Source organism: Tachyglossus aculeatus, chromosome 11 (assembly GCF_015852505.1).
Source record: "Tachyglossus aculeatus isolate mTacAcu1 chromosome 11, mTacAcu1.pri, whole genome shotgun sequence".
Lineage (NCBI taxonomy): Eukaryota > Metazoa > Chordata > Mammalia > Monotremata > Tachyglossidae > Tachyglossus > Tachyglossus aculeatus.
This window is the reverse complement of record NC_052076.1, coordinates 57,178,483-57,194,306: the sequence shown is the minus strand read 5'-3', so window position 1 is coordinate 57,194,306 and position 15,824 is coordinate 57,178,483. Positions and strand designations below refer to the sequence as shown.

General features: G+C 45.5%; 1 protein-coding gene across 1 annotated transcript in view; it reads right to left on the bottom strand.

The window, feature by feature from the left end:
* AMFR (autocrine motility factor receptor) overlaps positions 1–15,824 on the bottom strand; it is a 38,028-nt gene that overhangs the window by 6,169 nt on the left and 16,035 nt on the right. The window contains exons 5-12 of the mRNA XM_038753929.1: positions 13,100–13,140; positions 12,856–12,988; positions 11,654–11,787; positions 10,387–10,497; positions 9,091–9,281; positions 6,566–6,669; positions 1,671–1,805; positions 975–1,058 (exon numbers count right to left, since the gene is read on the bottom strand). Of these exons, the coding sequence (XP_038609857.1) occupies positions 975–1,058; positions 1,671–1,805; positions 6,566–6,669; positions 9,091–9,281; positions 10,387–10,497; positions 11,654–11,787; positions 12,856–12,988; positions 13,100–13,140 (933 nt within the window). The remainder of the gene's footprint in view (positions 1–974; positions 1,059–1,670; positions 1,806–6,565; positions 6,670–9,090; positions 9,282–10,386; positions 10,498–11,653; positions 11,788–12,855; positions 12,989–13,099; positions 13,141–15,824) is intronic.

Below are 15,824 nucleotides of genomic sequence, written 5' to 3'. Positions count from 1 at the left end.
CTGCCAGGGACCAGAGCGGCAAGCGGAAAGAAAAGCCCAAGAGGGTGCTTGCCTGACTTCCCAACTCCATGCATCCCCTTCTATCATCACACCTCTGATGTGGAGCACGGGGCGGGGTTGGGGGGGGGGACTGGAAATCGCAAGCCAGAACACGTGACTTGTGAGCCTCGAACCAGGGACATAAATCCATCCTCCAGCAAAACGGATCGTGCGTACCAGGCAGCCTCTAAACCAACACCAAGTTTCTTCCTCTGGGTAGTACCGATGCCTTCAACCTTCTCAAAAGTCTTTACAGTGTTTTTGGTAAAAATGAAACACCGATGGAGAAACTGAGCCACACAATGCAATGGGATGATATTCCGGAGAGTCTCTCGAGCTCCAGGTTCGAGACCCAAATCCAGGGTAAGCCAGGAATCCGGGAAACATGCAGATAATGTAAGTGCCAATCAAATGCAACCCACTGTTGGAAGGAATTCTGGTTCCTTGCGAAAATTTGCATAGGACCCCTGGCTTTTCCAAAGACGATGGGGAATTCATTTTGACGGATTCAAAAATGAAAGTGCCGGCTTGTTCAATAATGTAAATAATACATTTTTACATTATTCTGCGTTCTGTTTGAGTCTATGCACACTTCATAGAATTGGACGGGGCAGTCCTCGTTCACGTCTAAACCGTAAGCTCGATAGGGGCAGGGAATGTGTCTATTAACTCTGTTGTACTGTCCCAAACGTATAGGACAGTGCTCTGCACATAATAAGCACGCACTCTGTAAATACCACTGACCGATACACTGATTGATCTTTAGGTTCACCAAGAACCTAAATCATCACTGAGGCCTGGAGTAGCACATACCCAGCAGCAGACTTTCTTTCCCTCTCTTGCTGCTCATCCGGAGTGTCCTTTACTGCTCCCCTTTTCCCACTTCCCCACTCCCATTCTACCCACACAATCCAGGATTTACAGTACCAGTTTACCTCAGCGGTAGGATCTCCTTCCTCCTGGTCACTGCTAGTCCGTTCCACGGGACTGTTTAATGCAGGTCTAATGCCATCTGGACGCTGAAAGAGAAAACACACGAGTGCAAATACTATAACGTTTTTGAGAGACTGAATAGGCAATAGACGGCTGATGGAAAACAAGGACAGTAGAAAGGGATGAATCTCGACATTCTGTTTTATTAAGACATTAGCTACCAGCATGAGGAAATATATAAAATACTGCATATGCAAAAAGAAGACAAGTGAGCTTTACTTAAAAATCGATCATTTTTTTAATGCAATTTATTAAGCACTTACTATGTGTCAAAAATTGTTCTAAGCACTGGGATAGATATAAGTTCATTGGGTTGGACACAGTCCCTGTCCCACATGGGGATCACTGTCTAAATAGGATGGAGAACGGGAGAAGTGAGACAAAGGGAAGTGAAATGGCTTGGCCAAGGTCACAGAGCAAGCAGCTGGCAGAACTGAGACTGAAACTCAAGTCCTCTAACTCTCAGGCCCGTGCTCTTTCCACTAGGCCACGCTGCTTCCGTTCACTTCTGGACTGAAAGTTGTTCAATTTACTCTCCCATTCTCAAAGTCCCTCTGTCCCATCCCTAACATAACACGGGAACAATCCTGACCCACAGGAAGAAAACACGCTTGCCAAGCTACGATTTCACAACCAACCTGGGTAGGGAAAGGTACTTGGATACGTCCCTCTAAGATGTTGTCTGTCGTTATTTCAACTGAGCGGGTCAGCTGCAAATCCTGCAGAACTACGTGATATGGAACTTGGGGAAACATTTCTTGAATCTGATGAGCCTGGAGGGTAAAATTGAAAAAAAAAAAGGTAAAATTTAGTATAAAAGACCTTAGGTATCAATGTCAAGCTACTACAGTTCAGCCGTTTTAAGGCATTCCTTGTCTCATTTGTATTTTTTAAAAAATCTGTCCCTCTCTCTACACTGTAAGTTCCTTGTGGGTAGGGATTGTGTCTACCAACTCTACAGTGCATTGCTCCCTAGCATTTAGTACTCTGTAGTACTAGTAATAATGGCATTTGTTAAGTGCTTACTATGTGCAAAGCACTGTTCTAAGCGCTGGGGGGGACACAAGGTGATCAGGTTGTCCCACGTGGGGCTCAGTCTTAATCCCCATTTTACAGATGAGGGAACTGAGGATCAGAGAAGTTAAGTGACTTGCCCAAGGTCACACAGCAGACACGTGGCAGAGTCGGGAGTGCACTAGTACCCTGCACATGGTAAGATCTCAAATAAGAAGTAGCATGGCCTGGTGGATAGAGCACGGACCTAGAAGTTAGAAGGACCTGGCTCTAATCCCAGCTCCTCCACTTGTCCGCTGGGTTACTCTGGGCAAGTCACTTAACCTCTCTGTGCCTCAGTTACCTCATCTGTAAATGGAGATTAAGACTGTGAGCCCCATGTGGGTCATGGACTGTGTCCAACCTGATTAGCCTGTATGTACCCCAGAGTTAGTACAGTGCTTGGCACACAGTAAGTGCTTAATACCATAAAAAATAAAGACAAAAAAAACCCACCATTGATTGACTGACTGATTGTGATTGGGGGCTGCATGGATAGTCATTCTACCTCCCATCCATATTTACTGCAATTCATTCAATCCTATTTATTGAGCGCTTACTGTGTGCAGAGCACTGTACTAAGCGCTGGGGAAGTACAAGTTGGCAACATATAGAGACGGTCCCTACCCAGCAGCGGGCTCACAGTCTAGAAGGGGGAGACAGACAACAAAACAAAACATATTAACAAAATAAAATAAATAGAATAGTAAATATGTGTGCAGAGCACTGTACTAAGTGCTTGGAAAGGACAATCCGGCAACAGGGACAATCTCTGCCCACAGTCTAGAAAGGGGGAGATAGACAACAAAACAAGTAGACAGGCATCAATAGCATCGATATAAATGAACAGAATTATAGATATATGCAGATCATTGATAAAATAAATAGAATAATGAATATGTACATATATACACAGGTGCTGCAGGGCAGGGAGGGGGGTAGAGCAGAGGGAGGGAGTCAGGGTGATGGGGAATGCTTTGGAGGAGGAGAACAGAAACTAAATCTGGCAGTAAAAATACCCAGGGATGAAAAGATAACTTATAAGTGAAGGAAAACATACTCTCCCCTGCTAGACTGTAAACTATAAACTCCTTGAGGGGAGGGATCATGTCTTCTAATTCTACTGTACTCTCCCACGTGCTTAGCCTGGTGTTCTGCACACAAAACGTGCTCAAGAAATACGCTGGATTGATTGACTCATCAAGCATTGCTCCAGACAGCATCGCGGCCAAAGTAGAGTCTAGAACACTTTGGAAATCCACTTCTTGCTGTTCTTGACAATGACCACGACTGCTCAGAAAAAACATAACCAACGCCCTCCAAGCCCAGCCAGATTGGCAGTGTGAGAAGCAGCGTGGTTTAGTGTCAAGAGCACGGGCTTGGGAGTCAAATGGAGTGGGTTCTAATCCCGGCTCTGCCACCTGTCTGCTGTGTGACCTCTGTGCCTCATTTATCTCATCTGTAAAATGGGGACAAAGGCTGTGAGCCCCACATGGGACAACCCTATTACCTTGTATCTACCCTGGTACTTAGAACAATACTTGGCACATAGTAAGCCCCTAATACCATGATTATTATTATTAAATTCCCTGAATCTCTGTAAAGAGTTCCTCCTCAATTCCCAAATAAAAACTATGGCACTAGATTTTAGCAGACCAGCACTTTTTCCCCAAAAACCCATTAAGTTCAAGATAGGATTTTCCTAAGCTATGTGGGGCTCCAATAAATTATTGGTGTGAGAATAAATTCCATTCCAAACAATCACATCCTGGGCAAAGAACAGATGGTGCTTGCCTAGTATCTCAACAAACCAACCCCAGTTACTTTTAATTTAAAGCAAGGCTTTTTGAGTTAAAAGTGTTCTAAAGAAAAGGACTCCAACCTACTCAATGTAATGAGTGCTCGACTCCAAAACACCCACGTGCCAATGACGGCTTTACGGGAGAAAACGAGAGCGTGAAAGACCAGCCGGAGAGATGAGAAGACTTGCCTGCCCCGTTATGTTATAGACACCAAACTCCGCAGTTGGAATATTGTCTAACCTCCTGTTCCTACTCCAATCGGCTAAGCTACCCTTCCTTGGGGTGACTGATTGATAGATACATGGAAACACGATGGGCCTATATTGGGGGAAGGAAGTGTCTGTCCCTTCATGACAACTGGCTTTCTCTCAATACTGAAGCAGCATGGTCTAAGTGCACACAGCACAGGCATGGGAGTCAGAGAATCTGGGTTCGAATCTCAGTCTGCTGTGTGACCTCGGGCAAGTCACCTTAACTCCTTCGTGCCTCAGTTATCTCACAAGAAAAAGGGGACTCAATACCTGTTCTCCCTCCGACATACACTCTCAGTCCCTTATGGGATAGGGACTGTGTCAACCTGATTATCTTATATTGACCACAGCACTTAGTAGTGTTTGGTACACGGTATGTGCTTAACAAGTACTATTACTATTATTACTACTGAGAGAATTTGCAAGTCCCAGACTGCCTGACTTCCCAATGAATGACGGAGATTTCTAGAACTTATTAATAATGCGTCTTTGGCAAAGTTACTTTTAGGGATTCTAAAAAATCCTACAGAGCATACACATTCTCATGTGAAGGGTGGAGTGGAGAAAGGAGAAATGTTGCCAACTTGTACTTCCCAAGTGCTTAGTACAGTGCTCTGCACACAGTAAGCACTCAATAAATACGACTGATTGGTTGATTGAGAGTCAGATATAAAAATATTAGAATGAATAACTGATCATATAATTAAAAGAACATATAAAAAAGTACTTCAGGAGGAGTATTATAATAATAATAATAACGGTATTTGTTACGCATTATGTGTGAAGCACTGTTCTAAGCGCTGGGGGGGATACAAGGTGATCAGGTTGTCCCACATGGGGCTCACAGTCTTAATCCCCATTTTACAGATGAGGTAACTGAGGCACAGAGAAGTTAAGTGACTTGCCCAAAGTCACACAGCTGACAAGTGGCGGAGCCGGAATTAGAACCCATGACCTCTGACTCCCAAGCCCATGCTCTTTCCACTGAGCCAAGCTGCTTCTCACAAGCAGCATAAACACAACCACATACATATTAGAGATATCTGGTGGGAATACATGACTTAGGGGTAGGGAATTAGTTGGGGAAGTTGGTGTTGGAGGAGGGGATATTTTGTGAGGGCTTTAAATACGGAGAGGGCTGTGATTGCTTAGATTTGGGAGGGAAGAAGTTCCAGGCCTGAGGAACAGCCTGGGTGAGGGGATGGAGGTGAGAGAGATGAGAGTGAGGTTCAGTTAGGAGGTCAGCATGAGAGGGGTGAAGAGAACTGGATGAAGGAGGAGTGGAGGAAGATGGGGATAATTGGTGGAGAGCCACGAAGCCAACTGTGTGGTGTTTGATGTGGGGAAAAACCAGAGGAGGGGTGTTTGTAGAATGACAGTCCAACAGGTGATAAATACGATTGATGATGAAGAGGACGATCCATGCAGTTGGCATTGAGTAGAGCCTGGACAGGGGAAGAGGCTGGAGGCAGAAAGACAAGCGAGGAGGCTGATACAATCACCTGGCAGATTTTACTCTATATGTTGCCAACTTGTACTTCCCAAGTGCTTAGTACAGTGCTCTGCACACAGTAAGCGCTCAATAAATACGACTGACTGAATGAATGAATCTAGAAAATGAAGTGTCCATCTAGACCCCTTCAGGTAGACCAAGTTGTATGTGCTTTCTTATGTAAAGCTAGAATGTCCTCCTCTAGGCGAAGGTGATGTCTTTTACTCTCCTAAAGGTTCCCAAGCACCTAAAACAATTGTCTCTGTCTGGGAAGCAGCTCCATAAATGCTCTCTGTGATCATCATGACTGCAAATAACATTTACAGAGCTGCTTCCTGTATGCTGTATGACGCTGATGGCAGTTCACCACACACGTTGCCTCAAAGGGAAAAAAAAATTCCGTCAGAGTAACAAGGGCAGAACGTTGCCTGCAACAAAGATGAGGAACATCAAATGGTGTCTACCACACACAAACAGGTGGCTGCCAAAAGGAGTTTTCCATATTAAATAGCTACTAAATCAGAAAGGGGGAACGAAAGATTGGGGAGAAGAGAAAGAAGTGTCATCTTTTTCTCTACATGAGTAACAGCTAATTATAAATTACAGGCAATTATAGACTGCAAATACAGGGGAACATACTGTGAGGGAGGGAGAGTTCTTTATTTAACATCAATAACCACATCTATTATGCCACCAAGCTGTGGATCCTGTTCAATCCGGGATATCCTGTGAAGCATCACTAGGCACTCTGAATTTGAGGAATCAAGAGAACATCCGGACAAAGTACAGATCCTCACAGAAATAACTCATATACACGAGTGCCAGAGGTGTTTGATTACTCTTTCCTTCCCAGTCCCTCTGAAATAATGAGGTCACTTTGCACACTGTCACAAGTCAGTTGGTCGCACTGCTGATTGTCTTTCAGCTGTCCTTACCATAGCATTGAGCTGGGAGTTGCTGGCTTGGCTGATGCCAAGGATGTTGGTTGTGTGCATTACTTCCACCGAAAAACTAGGGAGCCAACTAGCAATCCGGGAACCTACAGAAGGACAACAAACACCAGAGAGATAGTTATGAGGACATGAGCATTTCTGAAATAGGAGTTTGCTCCAAATGTTTAAAGTACATTGTAGAGAACACAATAATCCTTCAGGTCTTGAGACCTTGCAGGATTTTCATTGCCCAGCCCCTAAAAACTGTAGAATGGAATAAAATTCCTGCTCTTCCCCTTACTATATTCAAACTACTTCCTGCCTAATGGAGACATAACAATTCTCAAATTAGGGCTTTTTTTCCTTTCCTTTTTTTTTTTTTTAACAACTAGATAAGAAGGCTTCCATTTTTTCATTCAAATTCCTCTTTGGTGTATTCTGTGTCACTGACAATTGTAATCGGTGCTACTGGACTAAAGGGGTTCAAGAACGATCATGTCTCTGTTCTTTGGACACTTAGGAGAGGAGATGATACAGAAAAGTAAGGAGTGCAAAAAATGAAAAGATGACTGGGGAAAAAAAAAGAAACACTTCAAAACCATGAATCAGTCACCCACAAGACTAACTGTTTTTCTCCTTTTTTGAGAACTGTTTGTAAATGCCAAAGGAATTTTTACATAGATCTCCAGCGGAAAGACGCTGCCTAAACTGGAGTCGATCTACACATCCAAAAATCTCAGGAACATTCTGAGCATCAGCAACAAGAACTGGGGATGCTTTCACCAACCTTTGGATAGAGGAGACTGGAAATCAGGAGGACCTGGGTTCTAATCCACGGTCCGCCACATGTCTGCCGTGCGACCTTGGGCAGGTCACTCAACTTCTCTGGGCCTCAATTACCTCATCAATAAAATGGGGATTAAGAGCGCGAGCACCATATGGGACAGGGACTGTGTCCAATCTGATTAACTTGTATCTACCCCAGTGCTTAAGACGGTGCTTGGCACATAGTAAGGGCTTATCAAGTACCATAGTTATTGTTATTATTATTATTACTTAGGAGAAAGACAAAGTCCCACTTGGTTAATATCTGAGGATGGAGTCAGCCGTTGAGAACAAGAAGAGCCTCAGGCCATCAAGACGACTGCAGGATCATGAAACTGCACAAAGGAATTGATTTACAGTGCCACTCACATTCTCTGGTCCCCAAAAGTTACATTGCTACTAAGGCATAGACGGCGATGAGTGAGTAGGTTTGCAGAGGTGCAGTACGCTGTGATGAGCACGTGAAGACTTGGCACATATAGAACCAATTTGTGGCCCAAATGACAGCGTGGTGGCAAGGCTGTGTCACTGTGTCAGAGCACGGGAGGCGGAAGACTCGATAGTCACTGCGGTCTTCACCGCCCATATCAGCCAGTTGTTGTCCAGGGTTCCTGCTGGGAATATTCGCCTCACGGAACGTCCTGGGTGGTTCTTCGGTCAGAAACTTTCACCACTGACATGGCAGCTCCACTGGACTTCGAGACTGTGAGCTCCATCTGGGACAGGGACTGTGTCCATCCTGATTATTTTGTATCTACCTCAGTGCTTAGTACAGTGCCTGGCACAAAGTAGGAGCTAAACAAATACCATTTTAAAAACCCATAGAAAAACTACGATTAGAGCCCTGGGAGCTGAATTTCCAGGACAGTACTCTTTCCATAGGGCCAAAGGCAGGGCTGATCTTGCACAGTGCCTGGCCTTGTGGAAAGAACACGAGCCTCTGTGTCAGAGGATCTGGGTTCTGATTCTGGCTCTACCACATACCTGCTGTGTGACTTGGACAAATCCCTTAACTTTCCTGAACCTCAGTCTCCTCAGCTGTACAACGGGAATTCGAAACCTGTTTCCCCTCCTAGAGTGTGAGCCCCATGTGGGACAGGGACTGCGTCCAACCTGATTACCGTGTATCTACCTCAGCACTGAGTAAAGTGCTTGGCACACAGTAAGCACTTAAACAAGTATCACAGTTATTATTATAACCAGAGTTTGGTGCAATGATGTTGAAGGAACCCTCAACTTGGACATGGATTCTACTGGAATGTCCAGGAATAAGTGGTCAAAACATGCCAGTTATCTGAGCAAGGAAACACGTTCTGGAAACTGCCTCAAGGTACTCAGCTTGCTTCCAAATTGAGGGTGTTTGCTCAACTGGGCCTCTGCCTTTGCCAGCCTCGGCAAACTTTCCCCGGGACTTCAGAGGGTGCCCAATGCTGGCATTTCTGTGTGTTCGTACGTATTTAGGTCATGGGCAGGAGGAAGGACATAGCGGTTTTATAAAGCAGGGTGTAGAGAAAGTCCAGAGAGGAAGCTTGTCCAAAGTTAAACCACACATCAGGGCTCCCAGCCTGCTGTCCCATCTATCAGATGATCTCAGTTCACTGAAACGCAGTAAGAGCGACTCATAAAATGAACTCTGACTAAAGCACCACCGCCCTTCTGAGCGGCTGATGAGGGGACAGACTCAAACGTTAAAGCCGACTAACCGTCGAAGTGGAAGAAGTGGTTGTGCTGGTTTAAGCGGGGTCTGCCTTCCGCTACTGCCACGGGCCCCAGATTTTCATCTAGGTTCTCCCTCTGCGGGTCTTCCCGGGCCCGGTTACTGTCGGCGATATTGAGAGACATTCTGCAGGTCGGGCACGAGGTGTCCTGTTCGAGCCAGGAGCGGAGACAGGAGCTAACCGAAGAGGAGAAGATCAGGAAAGTGAGCATGGTTTAATCAGACTGTCGTGACTCTAGTAAAAGGACTGAGCAGCCGAAGTCACTAATCCCAGCACGATAAACTAGAACTCTGAATAGATGAATAACTGAAAATGGGGCCCCTGGCCCTTTGGCAGCCTCTTGTCACAGCAGGCTCCGTGACAAAAATGGAGCCGTGAAGGAGGAGAGGTGGTGATGACACCTGCGAGGCAGGGAAGCAGATGGGAACCTGGGTCTGGTATGCCGGGAGGGATCCAGATGAGAGGGGTGAAGAACGCAGCCTAGTGATTGCAGCTCGGACCTGGCAGTAGGAAGGACCTGGGATCTGATCCTGGCTCCGCCTCTTGTCTGCTATGTGGCCTTGGGCAAGTCATTTCACTTCCTCTGAGCCTCAGTTCCCTCATCTGTAAAATGGGGATTAAGACAGAGAGCTCCATGTCGGATACGGACTGTGTCCAACCTGATTTGCTTGTATCCACCCCAGCATTTAGTACGGTACCCAGCACATAGTAAGTGCTTAACAAATACCACAATTAACGATTATTATAAAGTGCTGCCAGCAGGCAGGCCCCATGGAGCTGTTTTTAAAGTGCTAGAGATTTTAGCACTCCTCATTTCACCGAGGAGAGAGGAGTGGATAACCACGGTGGCCCAGGCAGAGGAGAGAATGGGGGCCAAAGTGCCATGACCCAAAAGCCAGTTTTCTTGATAGGCACTGTATTTTTTGCAGGCTGTGGTAACCAGATATTTTCCCAGATTTCCACTGAGCCTCTCTACTCTGCCAACGCGCTGGTTGTCCTTGGGTTTGAACACGTCCCCACTGATGCCTTAGCCTCAGAAGGTACAACCAGATTTAGAATCCCAACTCTCCCGAATCCGAGAACCACTCTTTCCACTTGGGACCCCAGAGTGGGGCTCTCCACAAAGAGGAATGTCACTATCTAATAGTACCACTCTCCGGAAGTTCTTCCCTACATCTATCACTCCTCCCTTCTGGTGCCGGGAACGACTCACTTCAGATCGCTTCAAGAAGTAATCATTTGCCAACTCTAGGCCAGTATCGCTTTCTGCTAAGAACATACTTGTGAAAGAGGTGTCCACAAGGCAGTTTCCTCGCAGCCTGCATGGAATCCCAGCAGATGGCACAGTCATCGTTATTCACAGCGAGTTCTTCTGGCGTCGCAACGGCAAACCTGCAAAGAAAGATGGCACGCTCCTGTTACGCTTCTAAAGCACCATTTGCCTAAGGAGATTTGGGTTTGTCCAAGATCCCCCATTAGACTGTAATCTCTTGGAAGGCAGGGACAAGGCCGAGTTCTGACCGGGGGAATGACTCTGAAGACGGCGGTCGGGGGCAGGGGAATTCAAAGTCTAAAAGGTCTGTCCCCTAAAGGACTTAGAAGTCTTCACCTTTTTTGTTGCTGTTTTTAAATGGTACTGGTTAAGCACTTACTATGTGCCAAGCACTGTTCGAAGACCGGAACAGATGCAACTTAGGTTGAACACAGTCTCTGCCCCACATGGGGCTCACAGTTTAACTAGGAGGGGAAAGGATTTAATCCCCATTTTACATATGTGGTAATTGAGGCACAGAGAAGTGAAGTGACTTGCCTAAGGCCACACAGCAGCGGGGGCTGCAGAGCCAGAATTGGAACCCGGATCCCCTGACTCCCAAGTCTCGGCTTTTCCCATTAAGGCCGCGCTACTTCTCTGAGGCTCCTGATGTTCTCTGGCACTGGTCTATTCTAGTTGTGCGGAAGTGACACTTGTAGGTAGTAAAGGAGTAGGGTCGAAGAAGGAGTGAGGGAAGAGGTAGGGTGGAAAAAGTTAAAAGTTGTGCGGAGGATATCACTGTATTTCTTATCGTTGGCACTGGTGTTCTTTTTCGCAAGGAAGTGGGAAAACCTCTCCCCGATCCTAAGAAACGCTGAGTGTTTCCCAAATGGGTGAGGATATGGCAGTTACTAGGCGAGTCCATCCCGGGATCACAGATCGCACCCATTCTCCCTACCGGCCATCTCCCAACAACGTGCCGCTGGGCGGAATGACCGGCAGGGAGAGTGTGGATGGTTCCGCACAGGCCATCATCACTACGGCCAACACAACGCAAGTGCAGGTCCTGCTGATGGCAGGCAATAGCCTTCTACTCAAACACTGGTGTCTGAGTAATGCTCACCTCAAATGACAAGGGGCCAGAAAAAGCGTACCGTATTTTCATGAACGGCGTGCAAGAGATTGTCCCAAAGAGACCCTGCTGCTCACGGATGCAACCTCCCATTTAAATCTCAGGATAACTCTACTATTGTGGTAAAGCTAAACTGGTTATATCGTCGCGAACTTGTCACTCGCCTGGCTTCCATGTTTCCGACCACCCGCAGGTAGTTTTTGTGGCGCCGGATTCGACGCTGGACCTCGTGGAACAGATAACGCAGCTGCATAAAGATCACCAGGCTGGCCATCGACAGCCAGATGTTCCCAAACAGCTTAGGAGGGAGGAGAAACACACAAAACAGAAAAGTGAATCCTCTAAAACTAAAGGGGACTCAACTGACTCAATAACTGACTCAATAACTCCGAAATATCGCTCTCTGGAAGCCCTGATCATTTCCCAAAATTAAGTTTTTGCGGGAGGGTAGGACTGGAAGTCTGAGAGAAAGCATGACCCTAGGGCTCTCTTTCTGATCTCAAAAAGATTAATAACCTGAAATTAATATTTTCAAGTACTTTGAGAAAGTAATATTAACAATACCACATTTACTATCTGTTTCTAGGGTTAGCAATTACTGCAAGAGTAAACACTGTTTATGCTGAAAAATTGCTTAAGTACCTTTTTCCAGCAAGGACAGTGCAGTCCTATTATTATTATTGTATTTGTTAAGGGTTTATTATGTACCAAGCAGTGCTCTAATTGCTGGGGTAGATACAAGATCATCAGGTGAGACATAGCCCCTGTCCCAGATGGGGTTCTACAGTCTACGTAGGAGGGAAAAGAATTTAACCCTTATTTTCAAGGTGTGGTAACTAAGACCCAAAGAAGTTAGGTGACTTGCCCAAGGTCGCACAGCAAATTCATTCATTCAATCGTATTTATTGAGCACTTACTGTGTGCAGAGCACTGTACTAAGCGCTTGGAAAGTACAATTCGGCAACAGATAGAGACAATTCCTACCCAACAACGGGCTCACGGTCTACAAGATAGCAAAACTGGGATTAGAACCCTGGTTCCCAGGCCCATGGTCTTTCCACTAGGCCATAATGCTTCCCACAAGCAGTGTGGGAATGTATCTAAATAGATGAGGAGGCATTTAAAGACTCAGAAGGCTGCTTCACTTATGAAGGGTACTGTAAACATAGCTAACTCTGTACTGAGCCCCCTATATTCTTAGAAGAAGCAAGATACTGAGATTGTAACTGCATCACATTTCCACTCCCCATCTTAAACCAGCTCGTCTCTAGCTCCTCCTCAATATGGCAACTTAAAAGGGTCTTTTCAAGCCCTTCTCTGACACAATATCTGTTCTCTGTCAGATATCCCTTTTTGTGCTACCTACCAACATGTGAATATGGTGCATGAGATCCAGAGACAATAAAGTGAGCTCCATGATAAAATCAGTATAATACACATAAGTTCCTTTTCCTTCCCATGTTCCTTCATGGTTGAGATCCCATAGGTGGATTACATAGCTACAGAGAAGACAAAAATCACTTATAAATGATCGGGTCATTTGGTTTCAATCACCTGGAATGCTACTCGATTTTTAGAAATGCTTTCCTCCCTCTTCAATTGCAACTCACCGTAAAATCACATGCGCGGTTCTCACTGTCACAAGGAGAGACTGTAAGAAATGAGAAAATACATTTTTCCCAGTCTGAATTAGTAGCAAATTACGAATGAGAACTCTAAGACAGAACTACGGGTAATACAGATACAGAGAGAATATCCAATCAACCAATGGTATTTACTGAGCTCTTACTGTGTGCAGAGCACTGTACTAAGTGCTTGGGAGGCAATACAAGAGTTAGTACACACTTTCCCTACCCATAACGAGTTCACAGTCTAGAGGGGACACAGGTGTTAAAATAAATTATGGAGATGTACATAAGTGCTATGGAGGGGGAGGGATCAATATCAAGTGCCTACAGGCTGTAGATCCAAGTGCGTAGACAATGCAGAAGGGAGAGGGAGTATGGAAACAAAGCAATTAAGCAATTGGGGAAATTAAGCAATTGGGGAAGGCCTCTAGGAGTTGTGATTTTAATAGGGTTTTGAAGGTGAGGAGAGTGGTGGTGTGTCGTAGATGAATGGGGAGGGAGTTCCACCCCAGAGGGAGAACATGGGCAAGGGATCAATGGCAAGATAGATGAGATCGAGGTACAGTACACCAGTATCAGAATGAACTGTGCGGAATGTGCTGTAGTAGAAAACTGACAGGGTAAAATAGTAGGGGGAGAACTAACAGTGTTCTAAAGCCAATGGTGAGAAGTTTCTTTATGAGGCGGAGGTGGATGAACTACCACTGGACGTTCTCGAGGAATGGGGAGAAATGGATTGAATGATCCATTGTAGAAAAATGATCCAGGCAGGAGGGTGCAGTGTGGACTGGAGTGGGCAGAGACGGGAGGGAGAGAAGTCAGCGAGGAGACTGACAGTAGTCAAGGAGCAGTAGGATAAGTGCTTGGTCACTGGAGTAGCAGTTTGGATGGAGAGGAAAGGGTGGATTTTAGTGATCTGTGAAGGTAGGACCGAAAGAATTTGGTGACAGACTGAATATGTGGGTTGACAGAGATGAGTCAGAGATAATGCCAAGATTATGGATTTATGAAACAGAAGAGGAGAGTGGTGTTGTCTACAGTGATGGGGAAAGACTGGGGAGGACAAGTTGTGGGTGGGACGATGAGGAGTCCTGATCTGGATATGTTAAGTTTGAGGTATCGGCAGGACATCCATCCAAGCGGAGATGTCGGATTCTATCCACCCTCCTTGCCAACCCAATTCCTGCCTCCTCCCACTCATTTTTTTTGGCCTCTTTGTTGATTTGCACTTTCATCAGAGGGCAGAAGGAAGGGGGTGAAAAGAAACAAGCCAAAGGCTGCATGGGGAAGGCTACTGAACCAATGGCTGAAGTGAGATTTTGAATTATCTAGAAATGTCACTGACTTGCCTTTTGGCTCCTTCTCTTTAGAACCAATAATTAAGGGGTGGCTGCACTCATTAGACTCTTTTAGACTGTGAGCCCACTGTCGGGTAGGGACTGTCTCTGTATGTTGCCAATTTGTACTTCCCAAGCACTTAGTACAGTGCTCTGCACATAGTAAGCACTCAATAAATACGATTGATGATTGATGATTAGAGAGACCAGTTATCAGTCCTTAAACAGCCCAAAACGGATCAAGGCAGTGAGGAGCAGCACGGCCTAGCAGACGGAGCACGCGCCTGGGAGTCGGAAGGACCTGTGCTCTAATCCAGCTCCGTCACGTGTGTGCCGTGTGACCTTGGGTAAGTCACTTCACTTTGTGCTTCAGTTACCTCACCTGTAAAATGGGGATTTTGACTGTGAGCCCCGTATGTGACATGGGACCGTGTCCAAGCTGATTAACTTGTATCTACCCCAGTGCTTAGTACAGTGTCCGGCACACGGTAAGCGCTCGGCAAACACCATTTATAAAAATACAAAACAGAAAACCCCTAAAATCCACATAAATCCAGTTCCTCCAGATGGCAGTGGTGCCATTACAACAATCTCCCAAGTAGAACAACAAGTCTCCAAAAAGGACTTCCAGGAGGAGGGCCCTGAAAATCTGCTCCAGTTCTCAGGAATTCCTACAATTACTTGCAGTGACTGCCTACTAAAGGCATGCAGATTTATTCAAAGAGGAAAAGGGGGAGAAAGCAAATGAAGGGAAGTCAGTCAGTCGCTCAATCGTATTTACTGCACTTGGGAGAGTACAATATAACAATAAATAGACATATCCCCTGCCCACAGTGAGCTTAGAGTCTAGAGGGGGGGACAGACATTAATAAATAAAATTACAGCTATATACATAAGTGCTGTGGGGTTGGCGGGGGGGATGAATTAAGGGAGCAAGTCAGAGCGATGCAGAAGGGAGTGGGAGAAGAGGAAAGGGGGGGTTTAGGAATCTCAAGAGGAATGTCTTTGTGCTTTCCTTTTATTCTTTGGTATCCAAACAAGGATAAGTATATCCTTCAGAATCAAACGGACCAAAAAGAGAAGAGACAGAGGAGAAACATACAATCAAGACAAAACACTACAAGAATGCATAATGAAAACCTCTCTTACACTTCTTTTTTATGTTTAACTAACACATATAGTTGGAAACAGTCCCTCTAGACTGTAAATTCATTGTGGTCCGGGAGCATGTCAACGAACTCTGTTGTACTGTACTCTACCAAGCAATTAGTACAGTGCTCTGTGCACAATAAAAATTCCATAAGTAATGCTGAATATCATTGGAGGTCATAAAATACAGATTTGTTTCCATTTAAAAAATGCTTCATCAG